Below are 15,593 nucleotides of genomic sequence, written 5' to 3'. Positions count from 1 at the left end.
ACCCCTGGAACCCTTTTTAAAAATCAGCATTGCACTGCTCACCCTCCAATCTTCAGGTACTATGGATGATTTTAATGACAGGTTACAGATCACTAACATCAGATCAGATCAGCAATTTCATGTTTGAGTTCTTTCAGTACCCTAGGGTATATGGCATCTGGTCCAGGTGATTTACTACTCTTTAATTTGTCGATTTGGCTTTCAGGTTCACCAAGATTTCTTTCAGTTCCTCTGCATCATTATCCTTGAAACCCACTCTACATCTCACGCATTTGGAGTACTTGTTTTTTTTGTATTTTTGATACCTTCGGTGGTCACATAGTGCATCAGTTCATGTATTTACGGTCTTTTTAAAGACCGTTTTGCTTTTTTCCCCCAGCATTACCATTTGACAGTATTTACTCATTGTCAGACTCCTGAGGCAGGCACATTATATGCCGAAACACGGTGCTGTGTCGAGTCTAGAGCACTGACTTTACATTTATTGTGAAATGCCAATTTTTAAGCACTATTATTTTATTGTGTATTGCTTTACATACATTGATTTATATGTAGTGATTTTATGTTTATTCTATTTATATATACACCAGAGCAATAAATATTTAACTTTATTGATCCTGAGATTTGTCTAGCCTTCCTACATTCCTACTTCCTTTGTGTATTGTTATTTGTCTTGTTGATTACAGGTAGAGATCTCTTACATCTTCTTCTGTAAAGAACAGTGCAGTGGACTGTAGAGAAGGGGACCCAGGTCTGTATCCCACTCTAACTGGTACACTTGTGGTGGAATGTATGAGCCCTCCAAAACCCACTAAATACCTATTGTACCTACATATAGGTGACACCTGCAAACTTGAAGGTTTTTGTAGTGGTGTACAGTGAGGGACAGTAGGTTTTTCTGTTTCTGGAGTGCTCAGCATACAATATAAAGGGGTTATGGCGAGATGTATACCTGGCACCTTTATGTGATGACCACTGCAGTGCCCTCTAGACAGCCCCACTGCTCAGCTGGGATGTCTGTGTGTCCAGTCTACTAAGAATGATGGCCCCTTGACATCCCTATGGCTGTTTTGTTGTTGTTGTTGTTTTTCTTTTGGATATTTTTTTTCCAAAATGGTCTCAAAAAGAAAAACACACTGAGCACAAAACATCTAGAACAAAAAGCACACACAAATAATGAGGGCACCCTTCCTGCGGGTAAAAGTTCACATAGACAGTTCTTTAAGTTTATGCAAGGTCTATTGCTTTACTTTGACTGCAGCTCTCCCCCCAAAAGCAGCTGCCCTAGGAGACCACCAAGTCTTGCCGAAAGGCTGGCCCAACCCCACTCAGGGGAAGGTGCTAAGCTAAAGGAAAGGCTGCAAATGACAGGAGAGGCAGGCAGGTTGAAAGGAGGGCGTGCTTCCAGCAGGCCATTGGGCTGGGCTACAGTGCAGTCAGCTTGGGCCAAGGCTGCTTATGTCACATCATGCGTTCAATGCTCCTCCTTTGCTACTGAGGGCTGGGGGGATGTTTGAAAATCACACCACTTTAAATCCCTCCCACAGCTGGAAAGGGAAGCACATTGAAATGCTGCAAAGAGCCCCAGCCCTATGTGCATTTACAAGGAGCGAGTAGCCAGCAGTATCCATCCAGTCCATTCAACAAGGTTACATCTGTTGGTCTGTAGCTTTGGCAGTAGTAGGGCACCAGTTGCAACCCTCTAAATAATACTAATAATAAAGGCATCCAGTGGAAGGAAAAGAAGCAGCAAGGTACTATGAGGGCTGCAGAGTATCCAGCATGCCTGCTGATCTCTATACTATCTCTACACCTACTACTGGCTGCTGCCACATCAGGTAAACTCAGATTTCTGTATTTGTCCTTTTGCAAGATTTTCTGTTTTTCTTTTTTTTTCTTCTATATTTGTATGTGCATATCTATTGTGTGTGTGTTTTATCAGTGGAAAGCAAGAAAGAAAGGTTACATTCTATGGCAGGGTGGGTAAATACAGCCAAGGTTTCACTTTTTGCCATTACAATCTTTGATGTTCTGGGGGACTGGGAAGGGTAAGTAATGCTTTTACATAGAGCCAAGGTTTCACTTTTTGCCATTAATCTTTGATGTTCTGGAAGGACTGGGAAGGGTAAGGGGTGCTTTTAAATAGAACCAAGGTTTCACTTTTTGCCATTATGTTTGACACTCTGGGGGACTGGGAAGGGTACGGCCACAGGAGCCGACCCACAATATTGAGAAAATTCCTTGATGTGTCCAGGGAGGGGTTATTTTCATTGGGCTTAGCACCCCCAATAATTAAAAAAAAAGTTGGCTCCTATGGGTAGGGCATGCTTTTAAATTGTGATTTTAGGCAAGAATGGTGGCCCTGAAATGTGTTTGCCCTGGATTTCTGTCAGGCACCTGCAGTCCCTCTTTATGGCCTACAGACTATCATCATCTAAATGTCATTTATTCTTTATTTATACTGTTTAGCCAACTGCTTGTGGGGGTCACCCTGCCACATCTTTCCCTGAGGAGATGGGAAGCCCCTCTTAGACAGCTGCAAAGGATTAAAGTTAAAAATAAAGTTTTGAACAGCCATACTTAAGAGGAACGTATTACCAATTGTCACTTTTTTTAAGGGAAAGTCTCTCTTCTTGGGTAAGGGGAGGATTTGACTGGCACTTCTGTACCTCCTCCCTTTTATTTCACTCTGGAAGTAGAGTTAATCTTGGACTTTATTATTATTTTTATAATGTTACTAAACGTAATAAGCTCCTGAGGGCAACGAGACCTGACCTAACCCTCCACCACCACCCCTCACTCTTCCTCGAGCTGCCTGCCACTAATATGAATGGGCGCGCGGCGCGCGATCAGCGCCGCGCACGAGGCCGGCTCCCATTGGTCAGTCGTAAAAACTGGAGATCGGTAGGCCCTGCCCAACGACCAATGCGAGCGGTCGCGCGAGACAGGGCGTGGGCTGGGAAGAATGACGGATGGAGCAGGTGGGGCTGGAATCTGCCTCCTCCCGTGCGAGCGCTGATGAGGGCTGTGCGAGGCTCGAGCCCTGCCTGGCTGGGGTTGGACGCGCTCGAGCTTCTCCCTCTGCCCTTTGCGTCTAGTTTCCTGCCTAGTTGCAGGCAGCCTCATGCCTTGTACCTTGTTGTAATTTTCCTCAGATGCTCATGTGGAGTTGAGGTGCTGCAGCCCCTTCACGTCCTGTCACACCATGCCCTTTTTGCAAGGAAATGGCCTTCATTGTTACCCTGGTTCCTTAACAAAAACACAATTTTCATTCTCTCAGCCTTTCTTGAGTTAGATTGTAAGCTCTGTCGAGCAGGGACTATCTTCATGTTCAAGTGTACAGCGCTGGTACGTCTAGTAGCGCTATAGAAAAGATAAGTAATAGTAGTAGTAGTTATGTTATAATTCTGACCTGCAGCCATTCACTGACAGCATAGGAACCAGCTCTGTGGATGCTGAGCACCCTAACTCCTTTTCCCAAGGAGGGATAATTTAATTTGTCATTTGGGCACCCCAAATCATTTTGAAAATGTTGCTATTCAGAGTAAACTTATCACCCTTTTCAGGAAGAAATATTTCTTTATGTTATTCCTGAGCTCACACTCAATTATGACTTACATAACATAAGAACATTAGAGTAGCCATACTGGGTCAGACCAATAGTCCATCTAGTCCAGTATCCTCCTTCCAGTTGTCAAGCCAGGTCACAAGTACCTGACAGAAACCCAAATGGGCAAAATTCCCTGTTACAAATCCCAGGGCAAGCAGTTGCTTCCCCATGTTTGTCCCTTGACTTTTTAAAATGTTATGTTCTATTTATATACCTTCTTCCTTAGACCAAAATGTTACAGTTTAACATCAAAATGCATGAACTACTATTAAAAAATGAAAGTCTTTCATTTTTTAATGCTTTATTCATACATTTGAGGTATCTGACTATCTCCTCAGAGGTAGCCAGAGTTAGGTTCTTAATCTCCTTATACCAATGTTTAACCCAAACCTTTACAGTTTAATAAAAATGTATAAACTGCAATAAAAAATGAAAGTATATATTTTTTTAATGTTTTATTCATACATTTGAGGTATCTGAATGTCTCCTCAGAGATAGCCAGAGTTAGGTTCCCTCTTCTTTATTCCAAAGTTTAACCCAAACCTTTACAATTTAATCAAAATGCATAAACTGCAATAAAAAAATGAAAGTCTTTCTTTTTTTATGCATTATTCATACCTTTGAGGTATCTGAATATCTCTTTTCAGGGGTAGCCAGAGTTAGGTTCTTGAACCTTATCTCACAGGGTTTTTGGTATTGATGTGGCCCAACCTGGCTAGCCTTTCTCTGGATTGCCTCCAGCCTGTCAATATACTTTGGTATCAGTTATGGCTTCAAGAGTTGAACACAGTACTTCAGTTGAGGGCTGACCAGCACCCTGCATGGAGAGACATTATCACCACCACCTTTTTTACCTTCTATACTTTCTAACATCCTGGTGCTGGCCACCACCTTATACTGAGTTATTGATGTGGCTGGGCAACCTGCACTATTGCACAAGGTTGCACTGGCCTGGTTCTCATCTATATCTTCTGCCCTGCTCCTATACATAAAACAAAAATAGAAAAAGGGAAAAATCGCCTAAAATAGAAACTGCAAAAGAGAAAGCAGAAAAAGGCAACATGACAAATATATGAATTATAAAAAGGAATGACAGGAAGACATCAAACATTCACGTGTGACAGGTCATTGGATCACTTACAGCCCCAGCTGTTTCAAATCCCAGCCCTATGTCTTGTGGTCAATGGCTTGCCTCCACTGTCTCTACCTTAACACTTACATTAACCACAGTTTCTGAATTAAACTTTATTCAAAATCTTTTCAATTAAAGATAAGTAAGAGACCAAAACAATTAAATGAATATCCACAATTGAATATGAGAAGCGACCACTTATCTGCTACTGCAGAACCAGCCCTGTGACAAACTGTTGCTTCTTATACATGCCTATTCATTCCCCCAGCTGGCCAATACCGGCCCATGTGGGAAACGGCACAGAATGTGGCCTTTGCCCAGGATGCTGTGGTTTTTTGGCAGTGGTTCTGGCCTTAGTACACTCTTCTGCTCCCTTGAGATAATTAGATATCAATATCTCATTCCTACCCCTTTACTCCCACCATATATTGTTCTGCCCTTAAATTTCTGTGCAATAATGACTCAATTTTGTGTGTGTGTGTGTGGAGGGGGGGGGGGGGTGGCATTAAATTGTAGTTGCCAACCTCTTGACCATTCCACAAGCTTTCTGGGGTAGTTCTTTCTTTTTCTTTTTTTTTCTACACATGGCCTATCTTTTAATTGTATGGCAGTATTAAGTTTGGGCTTTCCACTCCTCAGCTACTTTAGTTACTGTGATAAAGGGGGTGATCACAATGGGTTAGTCTGATAAGCACAGCAAGGATATGTTGAGAAACATCATCTTTAAAGTTAAATATTCAAACTAATGCTATAGAGCCAAATGAGATTATATTCGTGCACCTTTCTGACTTCACATACAAGTTTCTTTAAATTAGTCCCCTTATTTTCTCCTATTATTCTATCTTATAAGTGTATGTGTACCACTTTTGCTTAAAACTTATGAAGTCTATTAAAATATTTTATTGCGTATTGTGTTGTCAATTTAAGTAGCATATTATGCCTTACATTGTTATTCAAATACTTGTACTGCTTTTGTAATTATCTGTGCTTATGTTCAACTTATTCTTGCTGTACACCACATTGGGTGATTTGTTTTGTTCAGATAGGCAGTATATAAATTCTAATAAATATGTAAAATAAATAAATGGTCAAGGCTGCGATCCATATATCTATTAGCATGGTCAAATTATGCAGTATTGTCTCTCCTGCAGCCTTCCTGGAATTTTATCACTAACCAAGTGCCAGTAAAGATAAGGAAATCTTGAACAATACCGCACACATTATCACCATTGAGATGATAGGTGCCCCTTTTTATTATTATTATTATTATTATTTGTTACATTTGTATCCCACATTTTCCCACCTATTTGCAGGCTCAATGTGGCTTACATTGTACCGTAGAGTTGTATGACATCTACAGTAGAGAAACAAATACAAAGAGTTGATGTAGTCAAATAAGGTTCATGTGTTAGAGACACATTGGGAATTATATAAAGGAAGAGTTATGTATAGGCACTTAAGTTGGGTCGCTGGGGTATGCCTTTTTGAACAGGTTGGTTTTTAGTGATTTCCGGAAGTTTAGGTAGTCGTACGTTGTTTTCACAGCATTTGGTAGTGTGTTCCACATTTGTGTGCTTATGTAGGAGAAACTGGATGCATAAGTTGATTTGTATTTGAGTCCTTTGCAGCTTGGGTAGTGGAGATTTAGGTATGTTCGTGATGATCCGATTGTGTTTCTTGTTGGTAGGTCTATGAGGTCTGTCATGTATTTCAGGACATCTCCGTAGATAATTTTATGGACCAGGGTGCAGATTTTGAAAGCAATGTGTTCATTGATTGGTAGCCAGTGCAGTTTTTCTTAGAGGGGTTTGGCGCTTTTAAAGCTTAGAAAAAGTGTTTTCTGTTTTAAAATCATATATGCCCAAACCATTCCCCACATACCTGAAGTACTGCATGGAAAGCTTCTATTTTGTGAGGTTTCTTCATGCTTGGTAAGGTGACTAGTGGAAAATGAATATATTAATCACTGGGAAACACCTTATTCCTGATCAGTATAGGACTTTTGTTCTTTCATGATTGTTTGGTTTGGTGTGGGCTGTGGTTTTTTTTTTTTTTTGCACAAAATGTGAAGACATCTTCAGTGACTCAAGCATTGCATTATCAAATCGTATCCCTAACCTTGACCATATAACTGACGTATTGGTATATTGGGCCACTCAAGGTGTTGTAATGTATTACAGCTTTTAGAGTAAGGAGACATAGCATTTGCTAACAGCTTTAATTGTTTCTCAGTAGTTGAAAGTGTTGGGTTTTGTGCCTCATGCTTTATGTGCAATGTCTGTAGGTTGCATTCTTCTTTTTAACAGACCTAAAATGTGAGTCATTAAACTTACGCTTAAAAAATGTTTTCTGATCTATCCTGACCAAAAAAAAAAACATTTGCAGGAAGTGTGATCAAAGAGTACCAGATTAATTCAAGAAGACATGGGGCTCTCAGGAAATTCCCCTAATTTCTTTTTTCATATTAAGATGCAGGGTTGTAGCACATTTGAAACTTCAAAATAATCTTTTCTATCCCTCTTTTTTTTTTTTTACCAGGGTTATTTGATCAACAGAATTTATACTCTCAAGTCATTTTAACTTCTCTGTGTAAATCAGACCCAAATGTAACTAATTTTTCTATTAGTCACGTAGAACATTTCACCAGCACAGTGAAGAGGTGTCAAAAATAATTCTCTCACCAGAGCTGTTTTTTTTTTTAAACAGTGCCTGTAAATTCACCTCTTCCCAGTACAAATCAGAGAATTGGAATTAGTCACTTGTTGATGGGCTCATATCCAGTACAATTTTGTTCTAGAGTACTATAAGGGCAGTGGAATACCTTTTTTGAGGGGCAAGCAAAGCTATCTCTGCCCCTATCCCCCAAGTTTCCTAGTTGCTAGTGCTATGAAAGTTGATGGGGCCATGGCCTTTGTGTCTTATCCCATTTATTACTCAGAGGGAAATGAACAAAGTTTTAACCGCATAAATACTGCCCAAGCAGTCTCTGCAGTGCAGGGAGGCCCAAGAAAGAAGGAGGGCGCCCTTACAACTGCTTCTGGATCTTGTGGAGGGTGGGTGCCTTGGTTTTAGCTCCAGATTTTCAAATGGAAATTGTTCCAGGAGTTTTCCTTTAAATGTGTCTCATTTGATGTATTTTGTTGCTATCGCTTTTCTCCTGAATGATGTATACAATTGGCATAAAACAATTGAAATATCTCCTTTCTATTGAAGGATGTTGTGTTAATACATCAATATAACTCCTTTTTTGCAACACACCTATCTTCTGGTTGTATTTGAAATGATCACACACACACACAAATAAAAAGTCAGAGTCAGTGCAAGGTTCCCCACCCTGTGCATCCGGCTGAGTCACAGCAGGGCTGGGTCTGGGACCTTGAGCTAGTGGTGTGATGCTGACTCCTCCTTAAGTCACCTCCTAGTCCTACCCAGTATACATGTCACTAAAGGGGATACTCCTGAGCCCCTTATTATTGCTGTGGATGGGCCATTTGGCTGTTATCTGCTATGTTTCTGTGATGAGAGATAGAACTTAGCAGATCCATTTCCAAACGTTCTATATTATTAGAGATGTGATTTGTGTCTTGAGTGCCTTTTGCTATTTCAGTGAACCCAGCTCAAACATACTGGTATGTCTACCTGTTAATTTATGTACTTTTGTAAGAAACACCTCATATCTCACCATTTTTTGTTTTGTTTTTAAATGTGTGCATTATTTTTCTCTGTGTGTTTCCTTGGTATAATAGGTGTCTTTTCTTACTGTGTCTAATCTAGATACTGCACATCACTTTGGTTCAAACACATTTTGTCAAATGAAATAGGAACAAAAAAACTGAGACAGGATTGTAAATCCCAAGGTAATTGAGGGCTAGTGATCTATTTAACTGCAGTAGCTTTTCAGGGCTACATCAAGAGAATGGTAACCGCTTACTTATTTTATTGGTTAAGGACCGTTAAAACTGAACCTTAGCTCTTCTTGATTTACAGAATAACATCATAAATTTTAGAGCAGAAAACACTCCTCCGAGCATGAAATCCCACAGGGATGTGTTTCTAATTTTGTTTAATGTTTATGTTTTAAGTTGCGATGTCTTTAGCAATGAAAAGAGTGTGTGTTAGCAGATTATAGGAGGTTCTGTACTCATAGCAATGAGATTGTGGTTACCACAACACTTCCAGGAGCACTCAGCAACTTAAATAAGACATTACTGTTCCACTGGCAAATGAAAAGTGAAATTCCCTCCTCTGCCTCATTCCTAATTTCTTGCTTTTCCAAGTACTGAGAATAATGAATAAATGATTTCTTCCTTAATGGATGTAGCTTGTTTTTAGATTGTTGTCTAGTGCTGTAAGGTTATGCATTTTCACCTACATTGTTCAATATTATAATGGCCCCACTTGGAAAAAATCTGGAACAAATGGGCTTCAAACCAACCCATTCATATACGCAGATGATGTTACCTACCAAACTGCAGAAACACAATCTACAGAGCCATCTACATAGCTGGATTTATCTATCTAGGCTCCAAATGGTGGAACTCAATACCCAAGGCCAAAAGAAGCATCACTTACTATCTATATGACTAAGAACACCTTCTAATTTAAACTTCACCTAACTGTAAAACTGTAAAAGTGTAACTGTCAAATTGTAAGCCACTTTGAATTGAAACTTGTTTATGGAAAATAGTGGGATACAAGAATGTATAAAGAAATAAAAGGTACCAGGTTGGGGCCAGCAGTGCCCTCTTTCCACTGCAGGGGGACTGAGGAAAAGGCCCTGCCCCAACCACTAGGCAAGACTAAGTAGCCACCTAGGGCAGCAGCTTCAAGGGAGGCATCAAAGGACAGCAGCAGTCAAAGCAAAGCAATAGTACTAACAGCCACACAAACTCAAAAGAACCATCAGCCTGTACATTTATGCACAGGGAGAATGCAAATATCCTATTTACCCAGGTAAATAGCTTTTTAAAATTACCCTCATTGGGTATATACAAAATAAAGTTTAATATTTATGTATAAAGTGCAATTCTTTAATGTGTCACTTGCATAGAAACAGAGAAAAATATAGCCTGCCCATCCATGCCATCTATTCTCCCTATCCACTCCCTTAGAGATCCTATGCACTTGTCCAAGCTATCTTGAATTCAGATACTGTTTTCATCTCCACCACTTCCACCGGGAAGCCATTCCACGAATTCACCATCCTTTCCATGAAGAAGTTACTTCTGAGTCTATCCCTTTCACCTTCATCCATCCTATGACCCCTCGTTCCAGACCTTCCTTTCAACTGAAAGAGACTCGCCTCCTGTGTATTTATATAACAGGGATATTTAAATGTCTCTATCTTTATGACGAAGACCACTGACCATTTTAGTAGCTGCCTCTGGACCAACTCCATCCTGTTTATATCTTTTTGAAGGTGCATCTCCAGAATTGTACACAATAGGTCTAACCAGAGTCTTATACAGGGACATCATCACCTCCTTTTTCCTACTGGCCATTCTTCTCCCTGTGCACCCAAGCACGCTTCTAGCTTGAGCTGTCACCTTTTCTACCTGTTTGGCCACCATGAAAACATCACATGAGATCACACCCAAGTCCTGCTCTTCTTTCATGCACAAAAGTTCTTCACCCCTACTTTACCGTTCCCTCAGGCTTTTGCAGCCCAAATGCATGACCCTGCATTTTTTTAGCATTAAATCTAAGCTGCCAAATTCCAGACTATTCCTCTAGCTTTGCTAAGTCCTTCCTCATGTTATCCACACCATCACGGATGTCTACCCTATTGCAAACTTTGGTATTATCTGCAAAGAGGCAAACCTTACCAGACAGCCCTTCAGCAATATCGCTTACAAAAATGTTAAAAAGAACCAAACCATGCGGTACCATCCTTTTCCTGAGAATGAGCTCCATTTACCACTACCCTCTGTTGCCTTCCACTCAACCAGTCTCTAACCCAGTTAGTCACTTTAGGACCCATACCGAAGGCATTCAGTTTATTTATTAATCGTCTATGCAGAACCGTGTCAAAGGCTTTGCTAAAATCTAAATACAGCACATCTATTGCTCTCCCTCAATCCAACTCTCTGGTCACCCAGTCAAAGAACTTAATCAGATTTGTTTGACAAGACCTGCCTCTAGTGAAACTGTATTTCCCCGGGTCCTGAAAATGATTCAAAAAATGTTATTATTCTGTTTTTTTTTAAAGCGTTTCTATTAATTTACTTACCACAGAAGTTGGACTTATCAGCCTGTAGTTCCCATCCTCTTTCTTACTTCTGCTTTTGTGGAGAGGGACCACATCTGCTCTTCTCCAGTCCTCTGAGACCATTCCCAACTCAAAACATTGAAAATGTCAGCCAGTGGAGTCGCCAGAACTTCCATAAGTTCCTCCAGTACCCTCAGATGTATGCCATCTGGCCCCATTGCTTTGTCTATCTTTAGCCAGCTCCTCATGAACACAATCCTCTGAATATTGTTCAGTACAGGGACTACTACCCCTCCATTCCTATTTGTGTTTGTCTTCTGCAGTCCTGCTCCCAGCCCTTCAGCAGTGAACACACGCAACAGAAATATTTGTTATGCAATTCTGCCTTATCTTTATCAGCACTTTCACAGGGAAGTATACACTTACATAAGTGGCAGTAAACACCTAAGCACTATTCAGTAAGGCAAGGATCCTAAAATGCAGTCCTCAAGGGCCATAACCCAGCCTGGTTTTCAGGAGTTCCACAATTTATTTATTTGGATTTTGCTCACACCTTTTCAGTAGTAGCTCAAGGTGAGTTACATTCAGGTACACTGGATATTTCTCTGTCCCAGGAGAGCTCACAATCTAAGTTTGTACCCGAGGCAATGGAGGGTTAAGTGACTTGCCCAAGATCACAGGGAGCAGCAGTGGGATTTGAAACGGCCACCTCTAGATGTCAAGACCAGTGCTCTACCAAAATCCTTATTTATAGTCTCATCACCTCCCACTCAGACTACTATAACCTGCTCCTCACAGGTTTTCCACTGAACCATCTTTCTCCCCTTCCATCTGTTTAATTTTTGCTGCATGATTTACTTGTCTTCTGCCAATATTACTATCCTAATATAACCCCTCTTCTCCAGTCACTTTATTGGCTCACTATCCGTTTCCGCATACAGTTCAAACTTCTCATTCTGTAGCTTCTCGGTATCTCTCCTCTTTTATCTGTCTGTACACCTCTCTGGAGCAATCACAGAGGCAAGTATAATTTTATAAAACAATAATCCAAAAATTGCTGTTTCAGACACTAACCTGCAGCACAGGTATTCAAAAATATATGTAAGACACATAAGCGGTTCTTTTGATATAATTAAACTATATACCGTAGTATAGTCCACACCAAGCATGCAGAAATAAATGCAAATGTGATTTTATAAAACAAAAATTTTAAAAAATTGCTGTGGAGAAACAAGAAGCCGAGAGCCTAAAAGCTGACTCTATAGTCAGACATTGAACAGTATTTTCATCAGACATATTACAAAATGCTTATTTATTTATTTTATTTATTTGTTACAAACCTTTTTTTTTAACTCCACCTTTACCACATTCTCTGGCAACGAATTCCAGAGTTTAATTACATGTTGAGTAAAGAAAAATTTTCTCCGATTAATTTTAAATTTACTACATTGTAGCTTCATCGCATGCCCCCTAGTCCTAGTATTTTTGGAAAGCGTAAACAGACGCTTCATAGCTTCACAGCCATATGTTAGTGAGTGTGTATATAATTTCATAATGCACTCAGACTTGGCCACATAGAGAACACGTTCCACAGAGGGCATTTTGATGTTGTTTATAATTCATTATATTTAACTGAATTTACTTTGGACACAGTCACCATATTTTGTGTTTATGTATTAGAATGAGAACACACCCCATGTTTTCATAGGTTTGGCCTACAAACATCCTGCTGGAAATGCACCTAACCTTACAACTCCATTTTGCAGTGCTTAAATGTTCACTAGTGTATTTTGCCAAACAACTGTGCCATATTTAAATCTGATTTAGGTGGGTACCTTGTATTTGAAAATTGTCTTGTTCTGTACAAGCTTAAAGGTATGCATACAGGTTTTCAATTAGGAGCCCTAGTGAAAATATAACCCTTTAGGTATATTTACATATATTTTCACCGTTTCCTGCTCTGAATCATAAGAAGCAGGCTATAGCTCATCTTTTTCAATGATGGATGGACCATGTGGGGCTTTATGTGCTGTCATTAATTATGGGCCCTGGTACTAAAGCTTAGCAATGCTAAGAAGCCCATAGGTATAAAACGGGCTTCTTAGCATTTAGCCCACGCTAAGCTTTAGTAAAATGCCTCAACGTTACTATGTATAAGGAAGGCATTTCTGTTCAGTTGGTCAAATTTTTTGTTTGGTTTTCCTCTGCTCTTTTTAGTTCTGTTTTGTGATTTTGTCTGGGCAGACTGCAGATTGGTCTGATATCTTTCCTCTTTGCTTTGTCGCTGCAGGGGTTGAGCGCTGCAGCAGGAATGAGTTCCAGTGTGGAGATGGAAAATGCATTGCGCGGAAATGGATTTGTGACGGTACAGCTGAATGCAAAGATGGGTCCGATGAATCCCTTGAGACCTGCCGTAAGTTTTAAATTCAGATCTAAGAACATAACTGTCTGTTGGGCAATCTCTTGGAGGAGGTATTGACAAAGTGCTCTAAGACCTTGCACTGACTGGAAACCAATAAGTATGATGTTATGGTTTATGGTTTATTTATTTGCTATACCACTCAATACCGGCAAGTGGGAAAAGGCGGTGTACAATTTAAAAAATACAAAAAAAGTTTTGAAAAAGAAAATGAACTATAAGTCAATTGATAGGACAGAAAGAAAAAAAATCATATAGTCCAGGAGAAAAAGAACAGCAGATACAGTGGAGAAGAAACATTTTTCACAAGAGCAACATGCAATTAGATAGAGACAGAGAGACCAAGCTGAAACCACATCGCACTGGGAGAAAAGCCATGTTTTTGTAAGCGTTTTGAATTTGGGCAAGGTAGCTCGCTACAAATGGAAAGGGAGGGGTGGTGTTCCAGGTAAAAGGAGCCAGGAAAAAGATGGCACCCATCGCCCACATGTTAAATGTTGCCCTTCTGGCAGAGATATGAAGATACTTCTGGGGTGTACCCAGAAGGGCAACATTTAAGATCTGGGTGATGTCAATGGTGTGATCTGGCACTTACAGGCTCAACTTGGACAGACTCTCAAATGGGAAGAACCATGCAAGCACGTTACACCACCATGTATAACAGATTTAATATTGTCTACTTGATAGAAGGTCCATGCACCAGTTATTCTGCTGTTTGGAACTTCACAAATTGTTTTGTGTAGTAGCAGTTGTGCTTTTTATTTTTGTTTAGAGAATCACACCAGTTTTAGACTATAGTATGTGTTTGTAATAAAACCTTTGTTCAGTTGGCCTAATGGTTAAATAGGAATTATGTGTTGCTATTTGGTCCAGAATCCGTGACATGCAAGGCAGAAGAGTTCAGCTGTGGAGGCCGTATCAATCGCTGCATTCCATTGTCTTGGAAGTGTGATGCCCAGACAGACTGTGAAAATGGCCTGGATGAGAAGGACTGTCGTAAGTAGCGCATGCCTGCTGTCTCATTTTGGGAGATGCCAGATTGGGGATGACATAAGTCAGATAAGTGCCACCATTGTGCAAACAGCCAAGTGGCCAACCGGAGTTGTACTGGAAGTAGCTACCTTTTTGCTGAGCTTCAGCATATGACTTATATTTGGGACTATGGAAAATACTTGAGGCTATGTATAGCAACTTCCTGATGAGAACCAGATTGCATGGAGTAAAATGGGAAAAGCTAACAGCAGGGACCAGCATGTTGGCACTCTGTGTTCACTTTGCAACACCTACATAGCCTCTGTTTACAGCTCCCCATCCCGCTCTCAACAATTTCCTTTTCTGTCCTTGCTTGTGCAGCTCCCAAGATCTGTGCAGATGACATGTTCCAGTGCCAGAATGGGAAATGCGTCTCTTTGGATTTTGTGTGTGATGAAGACCATGACTGTGAAGATGGGAGTGATGAAGAGTCCTGTCCTGCCTCCACCTGCAATCTTAATTTTTTCCAATGCAGCAGCACTGGTATCTGCATTCCCCGCTTGTGGGCGTGCGACGGGGACCCTGACTGTGACAATGGGGAGGATGAATGGCCTCAACATTGTGGCACCAGAAAGCCTGTCAACCTCTGCTCTCCGCAGGAGTTCCAGTGCCACAGCGGCGAATGTATCCACATTAAGTGGCGCTGTGATGGGAGCTCTGACTGCAAGGACAAATCGGATGAGGAAGATTGTGGTATGTGTTATCAAACTACTTTCACTTCACAGAGCACCTTCAGGCGCTGTAATTATTAACCAGCACAAAAAGCCATTGAGAAACTGTAAAAACCTGAAATGCATTTCTCTTTCTCTTCTGTTGTAGTGAAGGTGACTTGTCGCCCAGATATGTTTCAGTGCAATGATGGCACCTGCATTCATGGCAGCCTTCAGTGTAATGATGAATATAACTGCAAGGATTCCAGTGACGAGATGGGCTGTGTCAATGGTGAGCAGCACTTTTTATCTAACAAAACATGTCCCATGCTTTTATTGCACAACTAGCCAAAGCTCCATCTTATCTCATAATCTTTTGCGCAATTCCAATACCTATCTTATCCTTTCATTTTTTAAAGTCTGTTAGGATTCAGATACAAGCTCCAGTACCATAGCATATCTAAAGATCCTTTTGCTTCCCTCGCTCTAGGAGACAATAGTTTTCCAGTATTTTCCCCATGCTTTCACGTAGTTACACTTCT

At 40.6% G+C, this 15,593-nt stretch overlaps 1 protein-coding gene across 1 annotated transcript in view; it reads left to right on the top strand.

Annotated features, from left to right (window-relative positions):
• The first annotated feature begins 1,570 nt into the window (after positions 1 to 1,570).
• LDLR (low density lipoprotein receptor) overlaps positions 1,571 to 15,593 on the top strand; it is a 31,133-nt gene continuing 17,110 nt past the window's right edge. The window contains exons 1-5 of the mRNA XM_030197014.1: positions 1,571 to 1,838; positions 13,241 to 13,363; positions 14,243 to 14,365; positions 14,723 to 15,094; positions 15,221 to 15,343. Coding sequence (XP_030052874.1) covers positions 1,760 to 1,838; positions 13,241 to 13,363; positions 14,243 to 14,365; positions 14,723 to 15,094; positions 15,221 to 15,343 — 820 coding nt within the window. The 5' untranslated portion in view covers positions 1,571 to 1,759. The remainder of the gene's footprint in view (positions 1,839 to 13,240; positions 13,364 to 14,242; positions 14,366 to 14,722; positions 15,095 to 15,220; positions 15,344 to 15,593) is intronic.

Source organism: Microcaecilia unicolor, chromosome 3, assembly GCF_901765095.1.
Source record: "Microcaecilia unicolor chromosome 3, aMicUni1.1, whole genome shotgun sequence".
NCBI classification, from domain to species: Eukaryota; Metazoa; Chordata; class Amphibia; order Gymnophiona; family Siphonopidae; genus Microcaecilia; species Microcaecilia unicolor.
The sequence above is the reverse complement of the archived record's forward strand: the minus strand, read 5'-3'. Positions and strand labels throughout refer to the sequence as shown.